The sequence below is a fragment of the Indicator indicator genome, chromosome 17 (genome assembly GCF_027791375.1).
Source record: "Indicator indicator isolate 239-I01 chromosome 17, UM_Iind_1.1, whole genome shotgun sequence".
NCBI classification, from domain to species: Eukaryota; Metazoa; Chordata; class Aves; order Piciformes; family Indicatoridae; genus Indicator; species Indicator indicator.
This window is the reverse complement of record NC_072026.1, coordinates 5,143,270-5,165,123: the sequence shown is the minus strand read 5'-3', so window position 1 is coordinate 5,165,123 and position 21,854 is coordinate 5,143,270. Positions and strand designations below refer to the sequence as shown.

Sequence of the window (21,854 nt, the reverse complement as noted above, 5' to 3'; positions counted from 1 at the left end):
GCCTCCCCTGCCTTCCTGCAGCCCCTGTCTGCCCATCACCCCTTCCCTCTCCATCCTGGGTGAGGTGTGGTGGGAACACATGCTCTCACATAGCTCCTCCTCTCTCTGCCCTATGACTGGGGGGAGGGCAGAGAGATGTGTCCTTTGCTCTGTGACACAAAGGATAGGGAGCTAGAGGTGGGCAGAATGCCCACTTGGTCCCATGCCTGCTTCTCCTCAGGGCAATACACAAGAGGGGCACCATGGGGAAGCCTGACCAGAAGGACCTCAATGAGAACATGGCTGCGACGCAGGGGCTCTCCCACATGATCACTGACTGCAAGAAGCTGTTCCAGGTAGGTGGCTGTGGCCTGTTCCAGCCCAGTATTGCCTGCCCTGTGTGCTGCCAGTGGGAGATGTGACCTCTCTGATCTTGCAGAGTCAGTGTGGGGTGAGATAAGAGCCAGCTGCCCCATCCCTTAGCAGCACAGGTGCCACTGTTTGGTCAGCTCCAGGAGTAAATCCCAGCTGCTTCTTGTGGTGGTGCAGGTCACAAGCTGCAGGACTCATGTCCAGGGAGGCTGTGCCCATCCTCCTTGCTTGGTGATTGAGGAGTTGTGGTTTTCTAGCTGCCCAGGATGACTCACAAAGTCCACATAGCATCTCTCTGGCTTTCTGAAGACCTGTATGATATCTTGACTTGTAGGTCTCCCATGACATCTTGCTCCAGCTGAGCAGCTCCTATATGGCAGCAGATGCTTATCCCCATCCCTTGACTGACTTCATGTGTCAAGGAGAAAGCAAGGATCTACACTCCTACTTCGAGCAGAGCATCCAGAACCTGCTCAAAGAGTCATCAGAGAAATTCAAGGGGTGGCTGAGCACCCCAGGGCCCCTGAACACAGAGCTCTCCTGCAAAAAGGTAAATGCTGCTGCGAGAAGGGAGGCTTGGAGTCATGTGGGAAAATGTGTATGGTCACTGGGAGCTGTGAGTTCTGTGGGCACCTTCTGACCTGCTTGCAACCCCTTGGTCCTTGTTCTCCTATTTGAGAAGGGATCAGCAACCCCTTCCCTAGCCAGAGGAGGGGCTGAGAGATGGACAGCTCTGGGATGGAGGCTCCTGGCAGAGAGCCCACTGTGCTGCTGTGAGCAGAGGAGCTGATTGCTTGCATCCAGCCCATCTCCAGCATCTCCCATCCCAAGCAAGCAGATGTGCTGGTGCTGCTCTGGGGCAGTGTAAGCCGTCCATGAAGCTGCCCAGGGGCTTCACGCTGTGGGGTTACCACCTGCCAGCTTGCCTGACCCTTCCCTCATCCCATCAGGTTGGGGACGGGCACCCTCTGCGCTTGTGGAAGGTCTCCACGGACATCGAGGCCCCTCCTGCCACAGTGCTGCACAGGGTGCTTCGGGAGCGCCACCTCTGGGATGAGGACCTGCTACAGAGCAAAGTGGTGGAGGCCCTGGACAAGAACATGGAGGTCTACCACTATGTCATGGACAGCATGGCCCCGCACCCGCGCAGGGACTGCGTGGTGCTCCGGTGAGGGCAGGGAGGGCTCCAGCGGGAGGGTTTGCTCTTGGTTTGGTGGATCCCAGCCCTGGGCTCTGCAGGGTCCCTGCCACCCTGCTCCGGCCCTGAGTTCTGGGCAGGGGCTGCCCACGGGTGGGCACGCAGGGCTGGGAGCTGAGCAGGGTTGCTCTGTCGCACAGGCGCTGGCACACGGACCTGCCCCGGGGAACCTGCCTGCTCGTCTCCATCTCGGTGGAGCACGACAAGATGCCAGTGGAGGGAGGTGTCAAAGCCATCATCCTGACCTCCCAGTACCTCATTGAGCCCAGCGCCATGGGCCGCTCCAGAGTGACCCACATCTGCAGAGCTGACCTCAGGTGAGGAGGCCCTGGGTGATGTTGTGTCACCCAGCAGGGAGGGCTTGCCAGCAGCAGGTGGTGGTGGCACCCAGGAGCTGCTCTCTCCTTGCTTGCCTGCAGCTCATGTGGCACGATGCTTGCCTGCCCCGAGGGAAGGGGGTGGGGGTCTGGGGCTAGGTTTTAGTTGCCAAGTTACTTGGAAAGGAGCCACCAGCTGAGGCATGCAGTGCTGGTGGTTCCTCCAGTGGCTCCAAGAGCAGCAGCAAGTCCCTTAAAGCTTCAGCAGAAAGCGTGGGGTTCACACATCCCTCTCAGGGGTGGGCAATGGTGGGCTGCAGTGGGGTAAGGATGGGCTGGTGCAAGGCTGTGGTTGTCCCTGTGGGCTGGTGCAAGCCCAGCTGGGTCACAGAGAAGTCCCTCATTTTCCCCAGTGTCTGCAGCAGGGAGTGAGGGAGACATGTTCCCTTTTCTGTCATAATGTGCTGGTCCATTACAGCTGGAGATATGCTGAGGGCCTGTCCCCAAGCTGCTCCATGGCCCTTGCTGCCTGCTCACTCTCCTTCTGCCTCTTCCCTTCTCTAGGGGCCGGTCTCCCGAGTGGTACAACAAGGTCTTTGGCCACCTCTGTGCCATGGAGCTGGCAAGGATCCGAGACTCCTTCCCAGTCCTGAGTCCCAATGGCCCTGAGACAAAGATCTGAGGCACGGGGAAGATGCTCTGACCTGTCTGACATGGACTTGCCGGTGGATCTGTGCTGGGGCTCTCAGCAGGGAGCACAGCCTGGGCAGCTGGCCATAGAGAGGGAGCCTGGTGTGCTCCCATCTTGCTGAGCATCCTTTTACCCTGGACTGGCCGTTCCCCATCCCACCATCCCAGTTGCTGCTTCAGCCACCCATTGTAGAGGTGAAGCCATGCAGCCTGTGGTCTCTGCAGGAAGGTTGGTGAGCAGAGGGAAGGAGAGTGGCTATGGGAGGACCCCAGGGAGCAGCCTGGGAAGCAGGGCTGGCCAGTGGCTGGCTCGGGTTGAGCTGGTCCTCCATGAGATGTGGGGGCAGAAGGCGCATGGAGCGAAGTGAGGAGGATGGTGCCATGTCCGTACGCTGGGTTGGGAAGTGAAGGGTGGGCAGTGAGGAGTGGATGGTGAATGCAGGGGCAGTCAGGAGTCATGGTGAGAAGCTGTCAGGTAGTGGAAGAGGCTGCTGGTCTGGGAGAAGAGGTCTACACATGGCTTTCTAGGTCAGCCTCGAGTGCCAGCCTGTGTGGAGCAGCAGAGGAACCTGGTGCACCTTTGGTGTTGAAGTTCAGAGAAGACAAAGCCCTCTCAGCCCATGCCTTGCCCAGACTCAGCAAAAGCCCTCTCCTGTGCACTGGGTTTCAGTGGGGGCTGGCTGGCTGATGCTCCAAGCCAAGTCTGCCCTTCTAAATCAGCTGACCTGTCACTTGGGGAGGGGGCAGGACATGCCTAGAGCCCCAGCGCAGCTGCCCTTGGATTTGGCTGCAAGCTGGAAAAAGGCAATGCTCCCCTGGAGCAGGTACAAGGAGGAAGAGACACAACTATCCTGGCAGCCCCCATGAAAGGTGATGTTACAGTGCCCAGGAGAGGGAAGGAGGTCAGAGTGGCACTGGCTGTAGCATGGCAGGATTCTGGGCTGGAAGCTCTGCCCAAGGCAGGATGAGTGCACTGAAGAGCTGTGATTGTCCCCACTAATGAGGGAATGATACAAGCAAAGCATGGTAACCCAAGCTGGGCCCAACCCCTGTCTTGTCCTCTGCAGTAAGGGGTGGTGGTGGGGTTGTCCTGGATTCACCCCTCTTTCAGCAGCTGCACATGACACAGACCATGCCCATCCTGGGGGCAGAGCTGCCTCCCTAATGCTACTCCTTTTCCATCCCTCCTTTCCTCTGTGGAGAAACCATCCACCACCCCTAACAGCCCCCAAAACCGACCTGGTTCCTCCCTTCAGGCAGGGACCCAAATCACTGGACGTCATTCCAACTGGAAGACCACAGCATCCACATGCCAGAGCCTTTCCTGGTGTTAGTTGTGCCATCACACCTCCTTTCTGTGTCTCTTGTGGTGGGGGGAAACAAACCACAACCAACAAAGAAAAAGCAACTTGGCCTCTCTTCTGTGTTTTTATATATATATATATATATTTTATATATATATAAAAATATAACTGATGGTTAGGGGAGTGATTTTTTTTTCCCCTCCTCCTATTTTTGTAGATGTTTCTTTCTCTTCTTTTTGTTGTTGTTGTTTTTTTCTATCTATAAATACTTGTACAGTTGGAATATTAATATATAACGCTGGTGGTGGGGCTCAGAGCCCAGCCATGCTCACTTCAGAGACTTGCATTTTGTATTTAAGGGACTCCTGGTTTGTATCACGTGCAACCAACAGCTTCTTCGACTTGGACTGGGGCTGCTCTTCCCCTCCGTGTAATTAATAAAGTACTAACGAAATCTGCTGGCTGATGAGGACACCTCCATGCTTAGCGATTCTCCTGCCACAGGAGCATCCCAGAGCTGAGCCATGCGCTTCCTCGTGGGGCTGTGGTGCTGAAGGTGGTGCCTGGAAGCTTCCCAGGGTAGCTCTGTGCCGCCCCTGGAAAAGGGTCAGGTGGTGCTGGCCTGCAGCGTCACCAGGGTGAAGCTCTTGCGGGATTCGTGCAGCTCCAGCTGCTTGGTCTGCAAACAGCCTTTCACTTTCTCCTGGAAGGAGGTGGTGGTGATGGTGTAGAGGATGGGATTTAAGGCACTGTTGATGGGCAGGATGAAGATGACCACCCAAGAGGTGACAGTGCCTGTACCAACAGGACATCACAGTATATCAGAGGTTGGAAGGGACCTCAAGAGATCATCAGATCCAACCCCCCTGCCAGAGCAGGATCACTGAGGGTAGGCTGCACAGGAACACATCCAGGTGGGTTTGGAAAGGCTCCAGAGAAGGAGACTCCACAACCCCCCTGGGCAGCCTGTTCCAGTGCTCTGTCACCCTCACTGTAAAGAAGTTTCTCCTCATGTTGAGGTGAAATCTTCTCTGTTCTAGTTTGAACCCATTGTTCCTTGGCTTATCACTGTGAACCACCCAAAAGAGCCTGGCCCCCTCCACTTGACACCCACCCCTCAGATTTTTATAGACATTGATCAGATCCCCTCTCAGTCTTCTCTTCTCCAGACTAAATGACACTGTAAGATTTAGATGGCCCAGCTTCCACCCAGCCCTTTTTTGTTTGTTTTTTTTTTTTTCTCCCCAAGAAAGGTTGGATCAGGTCCCTTCCAACCTGGTATTCCATGCTTCTATGAACATTAAGCAGACAAGGAGGGGCTGGCCCTACCCAGAGCCAACCCACCCACTCCCCCCAGTCACCAAAGCAGGGTGATGCCATTCATGAGCTCATGGCTGGAAGGTCAAGCCCCAGGGGGAGTCGTGACTGCTGCTCCCTGAGGAGAGGCAGGGGCCCAGGGAAACCAGTAATGCTATCTCCTCTTCCAGCTCATGTGTGGGTGAAGAGAGCTCCAAACTCAACAGCACTTCCACCAGGGGGCCTCAACTCAGGCTGGACAGCAGCCAGCAGTGGGGAGCAGGGGTTCACCTGGTATTTCCACCTGCAGCAGGGACAGTAGCTTGAGGAGGATGATGGGTATCCAGCAGAGAGCATCCGTGAAGACGATGAAGAAGAATCGCTTGGCAATGGTGACCTCCCGGGAGCAGATGCCTCTCTCTGCTATTTTGGATGCAGTGATGTGGATGGAGTAGAACATGCCAGAGTAGGCAAAGACAATGGTGATGAAGGCTGCAAGATTCAAGCCTGGAAAAGAGGAACTCTCACTCCGAGGATCGCCAAGGTGCAGAGCTGGGACAGGCGGCAGCAGGACTAATCCTGCTTCTAGCGCTAGAGGGGGCAGAGACATCTCAGCAGCATCTCGAATCCAGCTTCGGCCCAGGGAGGTCCAATTCTGGTGTGAGGCTGGACACAGCACCAGGCTTGAGTGGGGACCCCCCTAGCCCAGAATGGTAGGTGGCACCCCTACCACTTTACAGGGTCCCAGTGAGATGGCAGCACGCCATAAAGTCAGATGTCCCATGCATAGAATCATAGAATTGTTAGGACTGGAAGGAACCTCAAGGATCATCCAGTTCCAACCCCTCTGCCATGGGCAGGGACACCTCACACTAGGTCAAGGTTGCCCAGAGCCACATCCAGCCTGGCCTTGAAAATCTCCAGGGATGAAGCTTCTGTCATCTCCCTGGGCAACCTGTTCCAGTGTCTCACCACCCTCATGGTGAAAAACTTCTTCCTAACATCCAATCAGAATCTACCCATTTCTATTTTTTTCCATTTCCCTTAGTCCTATCACTACCTGACACCCTAAAAAGTCCCTCCCCAGCTTTCTTGTAGGCCCCCTTAAGATACTGGAACGCTACAATATGGTCTCCTCAGAGCCTTCTTTTCTCCAGACTGAGTAGCCCCAACTCTTTCAGTCTGTCCTCATAGGAGAGGTGCTCCAGCCCTCATGGAAGTGGTGTGGACTCTCATGGCACCTCGGAGGGGAGAGCTCAACTGAGCAGCCCCACTCCCACCAGGGACATCCATCCTGCCCTGCATCCTCCTCATCCCCAGGTCCCAAGTCCCGAGGTCACCTTACCCAGGTAGATGGCAGCAGAGTAGCCGCGGGCAGCAGGCCGCTCTCCCGGCTCAGACTGCAGCGGGAAGCACACCCCGTTCCTCCCGTAGTAGTTCCCAAAGGTCTCCTTACAGCACAGGGGGATGACACTGAGGGAGAAGCCCAGAAGCCAGATGGCCACTAGCACCCAGATGGTCTGCTTCTTGCTGGTCCTGTGGTGGCTGAATGGAAAAACTATGGAGAAGTACTTCTCCAGGGTCATGTAGGTCAGCAGCAAGACTGACACCTGTGAGGAGAGCATGGCCAGGCTGCCCACCAGCTGGCACTGCAGGCTGCCCATCCAGCCCTGGGCATGCTTGTTGTATTCACCCGAGTACTTGAGGTCAAAGGCGCCGATGATGAAGAGGTAGATGCCCATGAGGCCATCTGCACCTGGTGGGGAGACAAGGTATGGGGAGAAGGCAGCATCAGTGAGCAAACATAGCCTTTGGCATTAATGCCACAACCGTAAAGTCATCCAAGAGCTGTTGTGAAGCCCTGGGCAGGAGCTGAGATGCGCCAAGCACAGAGGGAGACCCAGAAACCTCTCTCCCATCAACACAGAGAGGTCCTGGCTGCACCGGGGAGGCATCAGCTGGATGTCCCCGCAGAGGAGCTCTGCTGGGGGGCAGCTCATCTGCCCCCATTCCCTCTGCCCCTCCCCAGGCGTGTGCCCAGCTCACAGCACAGGGACTTGATGGCCATGGTGTGCTGGCTGTTCTCGGTGCCGAGGAGGGAGCGCATGCAGACGACGAAGAGGTTGCCGAAGCAGGTGAGGCAGGCGATGGCCCAGACCGAGACGCGCAGCACGATGCTGGCCAGGAGGTGCTGGAGGGAGGAGATGCCATCGGTGTTGGGCTTGCAGCTGCGGACGTGGGGAGCGTAGCTGCAGTACTGGAACTTCTTGAAGTAGCTGTGGGGGACACACACATGACAGCAGAGGGGTTCCTGGCTGTAACCAGGACCAGAAGCAGGCACACTCTGGCATGAACCAGCTCCCTCCAGTTCCTTGGCCATAGTTTTCCCTGTCTAGGTGGAAGACATCCCACTGACTCACTGGCAGAGAGCCTGGGGGCTTCCACAGACTGGGGGAAGTGACATGAGGAGGTCAGGGGGAGAATGGAGACAGTGGCATTGCAGTGTAAAAGAGGGGAGAGGGTGATGTCAGCGCACAGCCCTCCTAGTGGCAGTGCTTGGGGCTGGGGTCTGGAAGGGACAGAGTGGAGTGAAACAAGGGGGAGGGGGTCTCTGTTTGTGCATCGCTGCAGCTGGGTTTGGACACTAAATAAACAACATCCTGGAGCCCTGCCAAAGCTGGCTGGAGGCCCCTTGGTGCTGTTTGGATCATGCCACAGTCACATTCTTAAATCTGCCACCATTCACTCTGTCAGCTGATACCTCCAGGACTGTTTTCCTCCAACTCCCCAAGCAGCATTTCAAAACCATTCCCTTGGCTGAGTCCTTCAAGTTCCATTAACAGGGATTCACATTTCCCTCCATTTCTGGTTAATCTTTTCAAGCCATATAAAACCCCAATCCATCCAGCCTGGAGGTTTTTAAGGCCAAGCTGGATGGGGCTCTGGGCAGCCTGGTCTGGTGTGGGGTGTCCCTGCCCATGGAAGGGGGATTGGAACTGAACGATCCTTGAGGGCCCTTCCAACCCTGACAAGTCTATGATTTCATATCAGACCTCAATCCCTATCAAACCCCAATCCCTATCAGCTCAGCAAAACGACCACACAAGTGCAGCATGAGACTCTTTGCTACTTAATTATAGATAAAAGGGGAGAAAAATGATCACTTATTAGCAAGTCAGGTAGGAAATGTACCATGTGGAGAGTGCAAACAGGCTAATTAGGGAGAGGAGGATGTGCAGTTGTCGTTCATTACAGCTCCTTTAAAATGTGCATCAGGAGAAATTTAATGATTGTTTTCTTCTTCCAAAGGGAAGCTGAAGCACTCAGCTTCTGGGGGAAAATGAGTGCCATTTCCTTCTTCCAAGGAGAAGCCAAAGTGCTCACAGCTGGCTCTGTGGTCCAGCATCCACCCTGCGTGTGATGCCAGTCCAGCCTGTCTGCACATCCCAGGGTCATTATCTCAGTCTGAGCAGAAGGATCTCCTTCTGTGGAGATTGACTGTGGCATTAACCACAGCCTGGCACCAGGGCACATCTACCTGACTAATGTCACCTATGTGACCTGCACCTTTCACTCTGTATGGCACACACCCCTGGATGGGACACCCAAACTGCCCCCTTCCCATGGGAGGGATGCTTCCCTTGCTCTAAAAAAGCCACAAGTGTTGAGACCCTCCTGCTCAGAGGGGATTTAAACAGAGTCACCATGCTCAGAGGGGCTCCCGGTGACCTGAAGGACTTGTTCCTGGCTGTAGGAGTAGGGAATCAGTTCCCCTTCCAGCACCCCCAGATATGGGTGCTAGAGCAGCAGCATCCTGCACTCACATGTGGGAGAGGTTGGTCAGCTTCTGGAAGGTCAGGTTGTGGATGTTGTGGATCTCCAACCCTTCCAAGCTCCTGTAAAAGAAAAAACAGTTCAAGGGACGCTGGAACAGCTCTGGGCTGGGTTTGGGGCGGCCACAGGCAGTGCTCTAAGGTCAGGGTCACTGAAGGACTCACAGAGAGCGTAGTCGGGGCAGGCTCTCAAACTGGCTGGGGAAGATCTCCTTCAAGGGGTTGTAGGAAATATTCCTGAAAAGACATGAGCTTTTGGTACTTTTCCCACCTGGAAGATACCAAAGAAGCTGGAAGTGAGAGCAGAAGCTGTCTATCTATGGCTTTTTCCCCCCAAGCTGTGTTCACAGCCCCAAAGCAGAAGGTGTGATGGCTCTGTGCTGTGGGTAGAATTGTGGGGAGGAACCCATCCTGCTGGGGCTGCTCTGGGCATCTAAACAGCACAATGTCAGGATGCAGGGGTCCTGCAGGGACACCCCTGGGGTGGGACAGCCCCAGTACTCACAGCTGCTGGAGCTCAGCCAGGCCATTGAACAGTGAGGATGGGAGCTGGTCCAGGCTGTTGGATGAGAGGTCACTGTGCAAAGGAGAGCAGGATTTGAGAAGTGCTTGAGGACACCAAGCCTTGCATCCAGGGATGCTGAGCAGCAAAGTGTCCTGGGCAGGGAGCAGAATCAGGTCCCAGGCAAGAGACCCTCACCCCAGCACTGCAGGAGAGGGCTTCAGGGCAGGCAATAGCTGGAAACTTACAGCTCCACCAGCCTGCTGAGCCTGGAAAATGTCCCCTCTTGGATCCACCTGAGCTTGTTTCTCCGTAGGATCCTGGAGGGGAAGGAAAGGGAGAGAGCAGGTTGGTACAGGATGGGCTCACAGACACCCTGGGAGCATTGTCCCACCTCTGGGCTGTTTAAAAGCAGCTGGAGGTGCTGGTACCACATCCCTCCTGGATGTACCAAGTCACAGCCATCATCTCCATCTGTCATGGGGAAGGTCCAAGCCAGAGCCCAGCTCACAGTTCTTACACAAGCCCAAAGCTCAGGAAAGAGCTCGTCAGAAGTGTGGGAGATGAGCAGAGCTGGTGAGAAGGCTCAGAAGTCAAACCCCAGAAACACAAAGGGTTTCAGAGCAGCAGGAGCAGAGCCTGTGCCTGAAGGAGAAGAGACCTGGAGAGGATGCTCCTTAGTGGAGGCTCATGTTGAGCATCTGGGCTCTGCTGAGCTCACCCTCTGACCAGGGCAAACTCCTCTAATGTGGTTCATGCACTGGGGGGAGATGGGGGAGTGTAGCCAGGATGGCTCATCCCACAGGCCCTGAACATCAGCCCTCATCTCATCCACCGCCTGTGCTCACCAGGCTGTCTCCTGGGCTGGTGTCACCACCAAGGAGTGTTTACACTGTCCACAGGACGTTTCCATGGCACTGCCACAACAGCCCCAGGAAACATGCTGCTGATCAAAGCCAGGGGCTGGGCTGTGGGAGAAGGATGGACTGTGGGGTGGCAGCTCACCCACCCAGCATGGGGGGCTGTGGGCAGCTCTTGCTGGAGGAAAAATGTAGTGATGAATGTTTTGGAGATGTAATGCCTGTTGGGACTTCTCCAAGACAGGCAAACCAGGGACTGGGGTCTTCAACTGGAAACAATCACAGAGCTTTCCACAGTGCTCATCTTCAGAGACACTGGGTGGGGACAGGGGCCAGAGGGAGGCCAAGATCAGTCCCCAGAGACCTGCAAAGGGGATCTTCAACCCATCCCCATCCCCACTTCCCCATGGGCCAGCTGTTCTTCACTGCCCAGACAGGGACCACAAGGTGGGCTTGGGCCCTGTAAAGCAGCCCAAGGTTCAAACACACTACTCAGCATCTCTGTCACCTGCTGGGACCTCCTTGGGAACTGCAGGAAGTTGAAGAGCCCTGGACTCTGCTCTGGCACTACTGGCACAGGCTTCAGGGATGCATTCCCAGGGCTCCAGATAACCACAACCACTGATCCCTAGGAGGACCATGGCTTGGCTCCCCACTCCACTCCTGCTCTCCTGCCATCACCCTGTGGCTGCTGGTAGCCTTGTGCTCATGGCTAACATCTGTGTGGTGCACAACCTATCTCTTTGTGAGATCATGGACCATCCAGCAGGTGCAGGAAAGCCAGACTCAAGGTGCATCACTGACACAAATCCTCTGCCTTTACCAGATCCAGAAGGGCAGCTGGATGAGAACTCAGCCTCAATACCAGGAAAGAATAGGGCAGGAGCTGGTTCCAGACAGGAGGAGAGGCCACAGACTCTGTTTGACATGTGGGAAGCTGGTTCACAAGTTTTATGGCCTTCCTCAGGGATATTTTTAGGGGATCTGGGTGCCAGCAGAAGGGTTGGGCTGGCTGCAAGCTCTGGTATTTGCACACCATAGGAAGCTTTTTCCATGCCGTGTCCTGCCACCATCTCCCACCTGAAAAACATCCCTATTCCATTTGGACAGCCCCCACAGGCTGGTGACAGAGCACTGGGCTGAGCTCATCATCTTCCCACGCCAGGGGAAGCCATCCTCCAGCACAGAGCCCCTTGAAAAGGCTCTGGGGCCCCACCGACCTCAGGAAGCTGACTGCACTGTTGATGTTGTGTACAAACACAGGCTGAAACCATTCCACATGAGACAGCAGCTCCTTATCTGGCCCACAGCAGAACAGAGCACCCAGCTGAGTGCTGGCTCTGCCCCCTCCCACGGTGGCACAGTGTCTGCACCAGCATGTGGGACCCACAGTCAGGACCCCAGGGTACTCACAGCACTGTGAAGTCTTGGCACTCCTGGAAGACAGCCCTATGCACCTCCTGGATCCTGTTTCCCTCCAGCTCCCTGCAGAAAGGCAATCGTGGCTGCCACCTCCTTGGGCTCTCCCTCCATCTCTTTCATGCTTGGAGGCTGCTTAGTGTGCTCCCCTACCTCCTGCTTGTCCTCATCACCACTGGGATACTCCCAGCCCTGCTGCTCCCCCTGCCCCAGGAGCCCGTGATGGGGGTTGGGAGCAGCCCCTGCCCACTCCTGGCTGCCCTCAGGCAGGGTACTCACAGCCAGCTCAGCTTTGGCATCTCTGTGCAGAGGGAGGCATTGGGGATCTGACTCACGGAGTTGTTCAGCATGTACCTGATCAGGAGGCAAGAAGGACAACCCAGGTCATGGCACCCATTTGTCCACCTGGGATACAACCCTCTGCATGGATATCGTCCTCCTGGATCACACAATGTTTCATGAGGTCCTCACCCAGGGGGACACCTGCACTGTGCAGATACCCAGGGGCAAGCTCCAGGCTGGTGGTGCAGCCAACCCAGAGCAGTGTGGTTGTGGCTTGCCCTGGCTCCTGAACACCCCAAAATTGCAGTCACAGACATGAAAAACCACCAGAGAGCAAGTTCCACCCCCTCCTCCCCCCCAAAAAAAGGCCCAGCACAGGGCAGTGTGGAGCTTCATTCACCTTCTTTGGCAAGGAAGTCAGGGGTAAGGTTTAGTGGCTGTGGGAGATGGTCTCCAGTGAGCTTCAAGAGGCACATCACCAGGAGAACAGGACATGAAAACAGCAGTCAATGACAGCCAGAAGAGGCTAATTTACAGCCTGAACCCCCAGTGGTGTTTCTCCCAGCACTTTTGCACACCCCAGTGCAGAGGGTTCCTCCTTTCTGACCACGGGGGGAGTTGATTTGGTGTGCTAAAATAAATAAATAAATGCATGCATGCAGAGGGATGAACAGTTCCCATCACCCAGCAGAGCAGGCTGCTGCCTGCACCACGAGCTCAGTCCCACCACAGCCTGCATGCCTCCTCCTCAGAGGACAGAGTGGGGACAGGGCTGGGGACTCCAAGTGCCACCCAGATGCTGCAGAGGAACAGAATTCCTGGGTCACAGCCTTGCTTCCTCAAGCCTGCTGCCAGCCTGGCTGCCCTCCATCCTCCTGTGCCAATAGCTCCCCAGTCACTGGGCACAGCCACAGCAGTTACCCAAGTCCTAAACACCCTAAACCCAACTTTTAGGCTTTTACAACCAGCTGCCCCAGTTCCATCCCCAGCAGAGATGGTGCAAGCCTGGAGCAGCAGCTGTGGCTCAAGCAGTCTCCTTTCTGGTGTATGCCCAGGCCAGGCAGATGCATGGCAGTGTGGAGGAGTACACAGGTGCCTGGGCACCCACACCCACGTAGGTTTCTCCCCACTGTAACAGCCAAACCTTCTGCCCTAAGGCTGACTCTAGGCTGCTGCCAGGGTTTCTGATCTGTGTTCTGCACTGTGGAGAAGGTGCTGCAGTCTTACAGTGGTTGCCAACCTGGTTTTACAGTGGGTTAAAGTAAATCCATTATCCATCAGGTCCATCTTGGATATTATGGGACCTTAAAAGCCCCTTGGCTGGAAGTGAGCTGTTGTGAGGACCCCCAGCAGAGGGGCAGGACTTTGGGGAAGCATTGGGCTCTGTTTGCAATCTCTGACTCAAGCCATGAGCATCCCAAACCGCAGGCACTGCTACCCATTGAGCTCATCAAGTGCTGAGGCTCTGCTCAGGCCAACCCTGTCACTGTCCCAGCCAAAAACAATTAACACTGGTTTTAATTAGAGCATGCTGAGAACACGAGAGGGCACAGGGAAGCAGCAGCCCTGAGGTGGTTCCCTGCCAACTCCTGGAAACAGGACCAAGACAGACATCTCCCTTGGACCATTATCCTAGGGATATCAAGGAGGCCACAGCACCATTGTCTTGCCCCCAAAAGTCTAGAAACTGCCTGTAGAAGGGGTGCAGGAGGTACCAGGCAGCATGTCCAGGGGAACATCTCCCCACAGCCTGCAGGGGGGCTGCACCCACCCATCCCTACTTACAGGAAATACAAAGACTTCAGCCCTGCAAACGTTGTGGGGACGATCTGAGCAATCTGGTTGTTATCCAGCATTCTGGAATGAGAAGGGGAGAAGTGTGTGTGGGGATACACTGGTGAGGAAGCAGAGGGACACCCCTGTAATTAACACAGCCCTGGGCATGTGGCTGGCCCCCTCCAAAGCTTGACCCCCTGACCCCCCACCCCCTTGAATCCTGCCCAGGCTGAAGCTCAGATGCAGCTTGCAGGGTCTGGATTTCTTCACATCAAGGTCTGTTGGATTTTAACTCTCTTCTGCTGTGAAATAAAGATAAATTAGAAACCATTTGGGGAATTCAGGGCTGTGCTTGGCTTCTCCAAAGTCCTCTGGCTTGTTTGCACCACAGACCACCCTCCGTGGGCTGCTCATCCTCCCTCTGCCATCTCTGATTTAAGGAATAAGTTCTCTGGTCCTACAGCAAGAGGAGGCAACCTGGAGGGTGCAGACCAGCAACAAACCATCTCCTGAAGGGGCCTTTAGGGTTTCTTTTCCGTACCAAAACCTTTATAAACCCCATGTGTGAAACCACACAGGGCAGAGACCCAGATGAAAGAGAGCCTCTGAGAATAACCAGAGGGAAGGTCAGGAGCTCTGCTTTCAGCTCAGGGTAATGGGAGCTGCAAATCTCCCTGTTTAACAGCACACTTAAAGCCTTTTGTACACAGACCTCCAGTGCTCCAGCCCAGGAGCTGAGAGCTGAGGCTGCATGGAGCTCCTCAGCGCTTCTGCTACCACCATGGCAGCTCCACGCTGGAGAGAGGAGCACTTGGCCTTTGCACAGCCAGTGTGTGTGCAAAACTTTGGTAACAGCAGGAAGAAACTCAAAGAGGAGCTTCATGAAGGGGCCACAGCAGAGGCAAAGGTCCCCAGGGTTGGCAGGGGAGGTTGGTGGGCACCTAGGTGGGCATCATGGCCATCGTCACTGTGGCCCCCAGCACAGGCGTGTTACCACAGACACCTCAAAACCATCAGGCCCACCATTCCCCTTCCACCTCAGGAAATGAAATTAAGGTCAATGTGAGGAAGAGTCAGGGTCAGGCTCATCTTCTGGGACTGGCAGAGGAACTCACAGCCACTCGAGGCGATGCAGGTCCTCAAAAACCCGAGGCTCCAGCTGCACGATCCTGTTGTGGCTGAGGAACCTGGAAGCAGAGCAGAGGAGGAGAGCACTGCTCAGCCCCTGCTGCTGCTTCAACCTGCTTTTGCTCAAGCTGTTCTTCCCCAGCTGCCCCTGGCATCATCTCCCTCAGGGGCTCAAAGGCTGGATCAGAGCTCAGGCTGGATAATGTGGAGCCTCTTCTCTGCCCCTGTTCACCACAAACCATGCAACTCCAGCTTGATAGTGGCTCTTGCAGGAGCAAGAGAAAAGGCTTGGAGCCTGACCTGGAGCCTGCTGTGCTGTAAGGACCGTGCCCACCCCAGGGCTCCCCTCCCCAGGGCCCCAGCACACACGACACCTTTACTCACAACATTTTGAGCTGAGATAGTCCAGAAAAGGCTCTGGGTGAGATCAACCAGATCCTGTTGCTTTGCAAAAACCTATTTAAAAACCAGAACAGAGACAGGAGAATTGCTTCTTGGGAGGTTCTCAGGGTCCATGGCATGTGTCCCTTATCTGCAGGACACCAGCCACAAGGCTCACAGGGCTGGCTGCTGCCTGCACAGCATTCACTGTCTCTGGTCATGCTTGGGAATGAGGTCCCTGCTGCAGGCTCCTTGTCTCAGGTAACTCTGTAGTTACCCTCCTGAGGCTGTTTTCCCTCTCTGCCTCATTTACTCCATGTAAAAGGAAGGAAGCTGGAAGTGCAGAAGCCCCAGGGCCAAAAGTGGCTGCTGTAGCTGCTTCACGTGTTCCTGCCATGCCTCCCACCAGAGCAGCCACCCCTCACCCTGCTCCTCTGGGTCCCTCTCTGAGCTCCCTGCTGCAGCAGCCTAGAAAGGTGATGTGCTGAGCAACCAAAGGCTCTCCAGAGCAGGACAGCTCAATCATGAGGCATCTCACACAGGGCAGCTGCTGGCCAAGATGGGCACAGCCCCACAGCCTGCTCACACAGAGCATCAGGAACCTGCAATGCCCATGGTAAGTGCCTGCTGACTTCATTGTGCACTATGGACCCCAGGAGCTGCCAAAAGCTGCTGTCTGGACAAAAGTAGTGCCCTGTTAGCTTGCCTTGTCCCAAGCAAAGCTGTCCCACCAAGTGTCACACTTGTTCCTTTATGTTGCTGCCCTGCCCATCCACTGCTCACCATGTCCCCCACAAACAAGCCAGCAGCAGGATGAAGGCAGTAATACTCACAGCTTCTCCAGCCTCCTGTACCTGCCAAACTGGTTGTCCAGCAGAGAATGGATCTTATTTTTCTTCAGGTCCCTGACAGGAAAGCAGAAGGAAAAAGATCCAACCCAGAGCCAGCAGACCAGGAGAGACCTTTATCAGAGGAGAGCACTGAAGACCAGGTTCTCTTCTTGTGCAACACAGACACAATGAAGCTGCTGCTCATCAATGCCACTTTGCTAATTGCCCTCCCAGTTTGTGAGCACCATTTGCTGCAGAGTTTTCTCCACTCTCCTGACTTCCCAGCCCTTGCCTTGGGCATGCAAAGGTGCCCCAGGACTCAACATCCATCCTCTCAGATGGAGGCTTGGCAGTGAAGCCAGCATCAGGGATGTGGTGGGAGGGATGTAATGAGCAGCTGAAGCTCAGCACAGGGAGGTCTGTCAGCATGGGAAGGGCTCTTTGGATTCAGAGACAAACAAAAGCCAGGGATGTAATTTCCTCCACTTTACTCTTGTTTTCCTGCAGGGTGGCAGCATGTGCCCCACTCATGCCTCTCCCAGGGAGTGGAGTGATGCACCCACTGCTACTCACAGCCTGGTGACGTTGGAGGAGACCAAGGGGACAGTAGTGAGGTCCTGTTCAGTGCAATCCACAGCCCTTCCCCAGCAGAGGCACTGCTCTGGGAAGAGCTCCAGCCCTGCAGGCAAGCAGAGGGGATGTGCTGAGTTGGAGAACAAGAGGTCCATGTTTGGCAGGGGTGACCCAAAGGGTTGAAAAGGGTACACAGCCCAGGCAGGACAGCTTACAGCAAGCATCATCCTCATCTTCCACCACCATCCTGCTGCTCCTTGCAGCCAGCATGTTGCTCAGAATCTGCAGCCAGCCACTGTCATCCACTGCAGGGCAGAGAGTGGGCACCACCATCAGCACTGGCTGCTGCTCCATGCCAGCCTGAGGTGTGGCTCCAGCCCTACAGCTCCACCAGGCCAGAAGAGAGGTTCAACCAGCCTTGTGGCATGTCTCCAAGCACAGCCACAATAACATTTTGTTCCTAGCATCCCATCCATCCCACGCTAAGAGAGACAAGGAACTACTGGAGAGAGTCCAGTGGAGATTACGAAGATGCTGAGGGGCCTGGAGCATCTCTGTGAGGAGGAAAGGCTGAGAGCCCTGGGGCTGTTTAGTCTGGAGAAGAGCAGAATGAGAGGGGATCTGCTCAATGCTGATCAGTACCTAAAGCCCAGGGGCAAGAAGATGAGGCCAGACTCCTCAGTGGTGCCCAGTGACAGGGCAAGGGGCAACAGGCACAAACTGGAACCCAGGAGCAAAAGCTTTTTCACTGTGAGGGTGCCAAAACCCTGAAGCAGGTTGTGGAATCTCCTTCTCTGTAGAGATTCCAAACCTGACATTGTGAGCCTGGGCAAGCTGCTGTAGGTGACCCTGCTTTAGCTGGGAGGTAGCACTAGGTGACCTCCAGCTGTCCCTTTTGCACCCTACCACACTGGGATCCTGTCACATCCTGAGCCAGATGCTGTTTCTGAGCCACTTAGTTAATCACCTCCCAAAAGCTACAAACTTGTCCAGTCCAGCTCATTTACAGTCTTGGGCTCAGCATCCATGAAGAGATAGTGGAGATGTTTGTTGAGTGGAAAAAAAGAACTCACGTTGTGCCTTTGCACCTCTAAAGCTGCACGTCCTGACTTGACACTGACCCTTCTGCTCCTTTGCCTTCCCACCACAGTCCAGAAATAACTGCCCCAGCCTGGTGGCAACAAAGATTTTCCTGCACCCCAGCCTGGAGAATCCCTGAGGGAAGAGCTGCTCCCTGGGGCACACATGGCCTGGGTGCCAGGGTGTGCAAACCCACGAGCTGAGGAACCAGCTGGAATCTGAGGCAGATCCAGGACTTCTGGTGCTGTTGCTGCTCCCCCAGGACGAGCAAGCTCTGCTCTACACACTCATGGGCCCAGATCTCGATGTGGCCAGGTCTGGGGGTTGCTCTGTGTGAGGACACGAGCCCTGCTGGCCGGGGCTGGCTGCTTACCGCAGTTCTCCTCGTCGGCCCCGTTGCCGCAGTCCTCCTCCCCGTTGCAGTGCAGGGCCTGGGGCAGGCAGACGGAGAGGTTGCCGCAGGGGAACTGCCCCAGGGGACACACCTGCTCATCCCACAGGGAATGGATCAGAGGAGGCTCTGCCAGAAGAAGAGGAGATGCTCTGCACTGGGGTAGCAACTCCTTTCCTTCCACCTCTCACAGATGCTCTTGGGGCCACACCCTGCTCTGTGCCCGGCTCCAGTGACTCTCAAGGCAGGGCTGGGTGGCCGAAGGGTGCTGGTGCTGCAGTCAAGGATCAGCATCACCACAGTGGTGCCCCACAAAGCTATGCTCTGACTGGACCAAGTGAGCTGATGAAGTGCCAGAGGCCATCGAGGAGGCACTGGCATGCCACAGGACCCAAATTTTTGCTTCTGGAGGACTTTCAGCTTCCAAAACACCACCCTGGAGCCAGGAGATCTGTGTTCTACTGAGGAACACATGGAAATGGATGGACCCAACACACCAAGCACCTTACCTTTCCTCCCCATCCCTTGTCTCCAGATCACTCCAGCCCCTGAGGCACAGCCCCATCCCTGGGTGCAAATAAATCTGCCTTGGCAGCTGCAGCTCTCCTTTTGCTGAGCCCCTTCCATCAGAGCCATCAAAGACAGCCAGCTCCAGGGCCCTGCTCATTAATTTCCTGAAATTATCCATGGCAAAGGCGTGTTTCAGATCCAGCTAAATACTTCCACAGCCCACTCTGATCAGTGCCCTGAGACATGGCACCCATCAGGCACCAGGGAATATGACTGGAGGGGGTGGAACCCAGCTCCTCGCTCAGGATTTTCTCCAACTGCCAGGCTATAAGTGGCTAATGGTGCATGCTGTAATTAAAAGCACTTTTTCCTCACTCACACACACCCCTCCCCATTAACATCCCATCAGCAGGCTTTGTGGTGTGGTGTGGGAATGTGTGAGGTTTAGGGATGACTGAGCAGGGACCCACAAAGCCCTGGCAGACAGCACTGTGTGGACATGCTCTCCTCTGGCCATGCAAACCCTGAGCTCCTTGTCCACACCAGTGGAGTTTTCCTGCAAATAGGTTGTGCCTGGACCAGAGGAAGCTTTCTGTGGGACTAGAAACATCCCCAATTTCTGCAGTAGCTGAGCTGGACACAAACAGCTCAGATCCCTGCCTGGACATGGCAACCAGCTGGAGTCCCCCATCCCTGCCCTGGGATTTACTGACAAGGACTCCAAACCTATTGCAAAACCTGATGGATTTACTCTACAGGATCCAAAGTGTTTTAAGATCTGGATCAGAGTCTGTCAGTGGCTCCATAAATCTCTCCTGAAGATTGGAGCCATGCCAAGCACCTCTGGAAGCGGTGCTGGAAGGGATATTTGTCCACTTGAAACTACAGAAACAGGCTCTTCACTATGAGGGTGGTGGAACACTGGAGCAGGTTGCCCGAGGGAGGTGGCTGAGGGGACTCCATCCCTGGAGATATTCCAAGTGAAGCGTGACAGGGCTCTGGGCAACCTGAGCTAGTTGAGGCTGTCTCTGCTTGATGTCCACCTTGAGTCAGGCAGGAGCCCAAGTGCCAGCCATGGGGCATGAAAGGGAACCCCATTTCTGGGTGATTGGGAAGGCTGAGCCATTGGAGTGCCTGGGGAGCAGGAGTGTGGGAGCTGGCAGGGTCCACTCTGCCTTCTTTCTGGCTGGGGCCGCCCTGTGCTGAGCTGGCTCTCCAGGATGCACCTGTGCAAGGGGCTCTGCACTCAGAAAGAGCTATGTCCCCTTTACCACAACTTGTCTAGCACATTTGGCTTCCAGAGACCTCTGCTTTGGGACTGCTGGCCTTTGGCTACTCCTTTGGCAAGCCAGAGGGGGGGTGATTTTAGGCTTTTATAAATACTTGTGGCTGGACTAGATGTGCCTAAACTCCCAGGGGTGTCACACATGCTGCTGCCAAACACTGAAGGGTAACAACTGTCAAAAAGCAAATCTGCTGCTAAATGTTGTGGAGCTTTATCACTGAGAACCTGTTTATGCAGGAGATTTTTGTTTCTTTAGCTGGGAGCAAGAATGTCTCCTTCCTTCTGGTACTGCACCAAACACCATGAGAGAGTGAAAAAATAATAAGTAGCTATAACCCCCAAACCAAGGCAGAGGAGAGGTGTCTCAGGCAAGGGAACTGCTGAGAACACAGCTGATATTTTGGATAACACAGCCTGTTAGCCAAACAGCCCTTCCCTGGCAGAGGTGGGATGGGGTAGGCACAGGCACTGTGCCATGGTGGGGACCTTCCTGCCCAGCTCTGCAGGTTCCCAGGAAGAAGCAGCAGCCCAAGGTACCTGGGGTTGACCTCAGGGCCTGCCTTCACTTTTTACAAGGGCCACCCAGGATTGCAAACAAAGCCCAGGCACTGCCTAGAAAACAGCCAAGTGCTCTGGAAACTGAGACTGAACAACTTCAGCCTGCACTGCCCCTGTCTGCAGAGAGCCTGGGTACCTTGTGCTGGCACAGCCCTTGAGCTGCAGGACAGGGGCAGGGGTAATGCATCACCCATCCTGTTTGCTTCTGCACTGCAGGGCATCTCCATCACCCCCCCCTCCCCATCCCCCATCCAGACTGGCAGCCCCCTTCTGCCAGCACAGCACAGCCCAGCACAGAGCTCTCTGCTCACAGGTCCCACACCCAGGGGGGCTGAGCTGCACCTAGGGCAAAGGGCTCTAAATGAGACATACACAGTTAACTGTTTGATTGGACAGAAAGGTTTAACCCCCTCAGTTTGTGCTGCCATCCACCAAAGCATCCCACAACAGATTGGACTCAGATGGAAGAGGTGCAGGGCTCCTGCCTTTGCACCACCTCCATTCCCAACTTCCAGCAAAGTGTTGCTTTTCAACTGGGACTTTGTCTGACCCTAACCTTGCCTGTGTCTGCTCCCCTCTACTCCTGCTCTGTCTTCTCTTGACTAAAAGGCAGAATCTCAGTTTGCAGCTACCTCAGGGTTTGCAGGTGCCACAGATGCCCAGGAAAGCGACCAGCAGCCGTGCAGGGAGCAGTGGTACCAGGCACACGAGCTCTGCTCCTGGGACAGCCTTTTCTCAGTGTCCCTGCACCATGTCCCAGCTTCTGTACCTAAATCCCACCATAAAATGATCTGCAATCCCCACCCCAGCACATCAGACAGCCTGATTTCCTCCCCACTTGGATGATGTGACCTGTGAAGAGCCACTTACTTGTAGCAGCGTAGAAAAGCGGTGGCAGGATGATCAGCAGCAGCCTCATGGCAGCAGCCACTGGCAGGGCAGTTCCTGGCCCTGAGAGGCTCTGAAACCCCCTGGGCTGCTGGGTGGAGGGAAGAGGAACGTGGAGATGCTGCAGGTCCTCTCCTGCTAACGTACACGAAGGCACTGCTGGCTCCCAGGAGCACACACACCGGCACTGGGGACGCTGCAGGTGGTCGCCGTCCTCTGCGTGGCCATCCCCGTCCCAGGGAAGGTGCTGGTGCAGCTGCAGTGCCTCCCAGCCTGCACAGGGCTCTGCACATCAAACCCAGTGAGGGGCTGTACGTGAGGAAGAAGTGGAGGAAACAAATCCAGTCCTTCAAGTGGGTGGGTGCAGCCCTTTGCCTGTGCTCCTCATGCCAGGGGCAGTTG

At 55.3% G+C, this 21,854-nt stretch overlaps 2 protein-coding genes across 2 annotated transcripts in view; one reads left to right on the top strand and one right to left on the bottom strand.

Moving 5' to 3' along the window:
• Positions 1–4,305, top strand: part of STARD8 (StAR related lipid transfer domain containing 8) — a 45,131-nt gene extending 40,826 nt beyond the window's left edge. The window contains exons 10-14 of the mRNA XM_054388678.1: positions 221–335; positions 686–901; positions 1,302–1,519; positions 1,690–1,866; positions 2,431–4,305. Of these exons, the coding sequence (XP_054244653.1) occupies positions 221–335; positions 686–901; positions 1,302–1,519; positions 1,690–1,866; positions 2,431–2,548 (844 nt within the window). The 3' untranslated portion in view covers positions 2,549–4,305. The remainder of the gene's footprint in view (positions 1–220; positions 336–685; positions 902–1,301; positions 1,520–1,689; positions 1,867–2,430) is intronic.
• Positions 4,306–4,467: 162 nt separating this feature from the next.
• Positions 4,468–21,483, bottom strand: LOC128972729 (relaxin receptor 1-like). The gene is made up of 19 exons (XM_054388836.1): positions 21,435–21,483; positions 20,454–20,474; positions 18,194–18,316; positions 16,956–17,045; positions 16,741–16,846; positions 16,171–16,242; positions 15,341–15,412; positions 14,944–15,015; positions 13,838–13,909; positions 12,050–12,124; positions 11,765–11,836; positions 9,740–9,811; positions 9,495–9,566; positions 9,155–9,226; positions 8,981–9,052; positions 7,203–7,432; positions 6,502–6,912; positions 5,448–5,663; positions 4,468–4,655 (listed from the first exon to the last, which is right to left on the bottom strand). Exons 1-19 carry the CDS (start codon positions 21,481–21,483, stop codon positions 4,468–4,470), a joined length of 2,157 nt encoding a protein of 718 aa, XP_054244811.1.
• Positions 21,484–21,854: the final 371 nt, after the last annotated feature.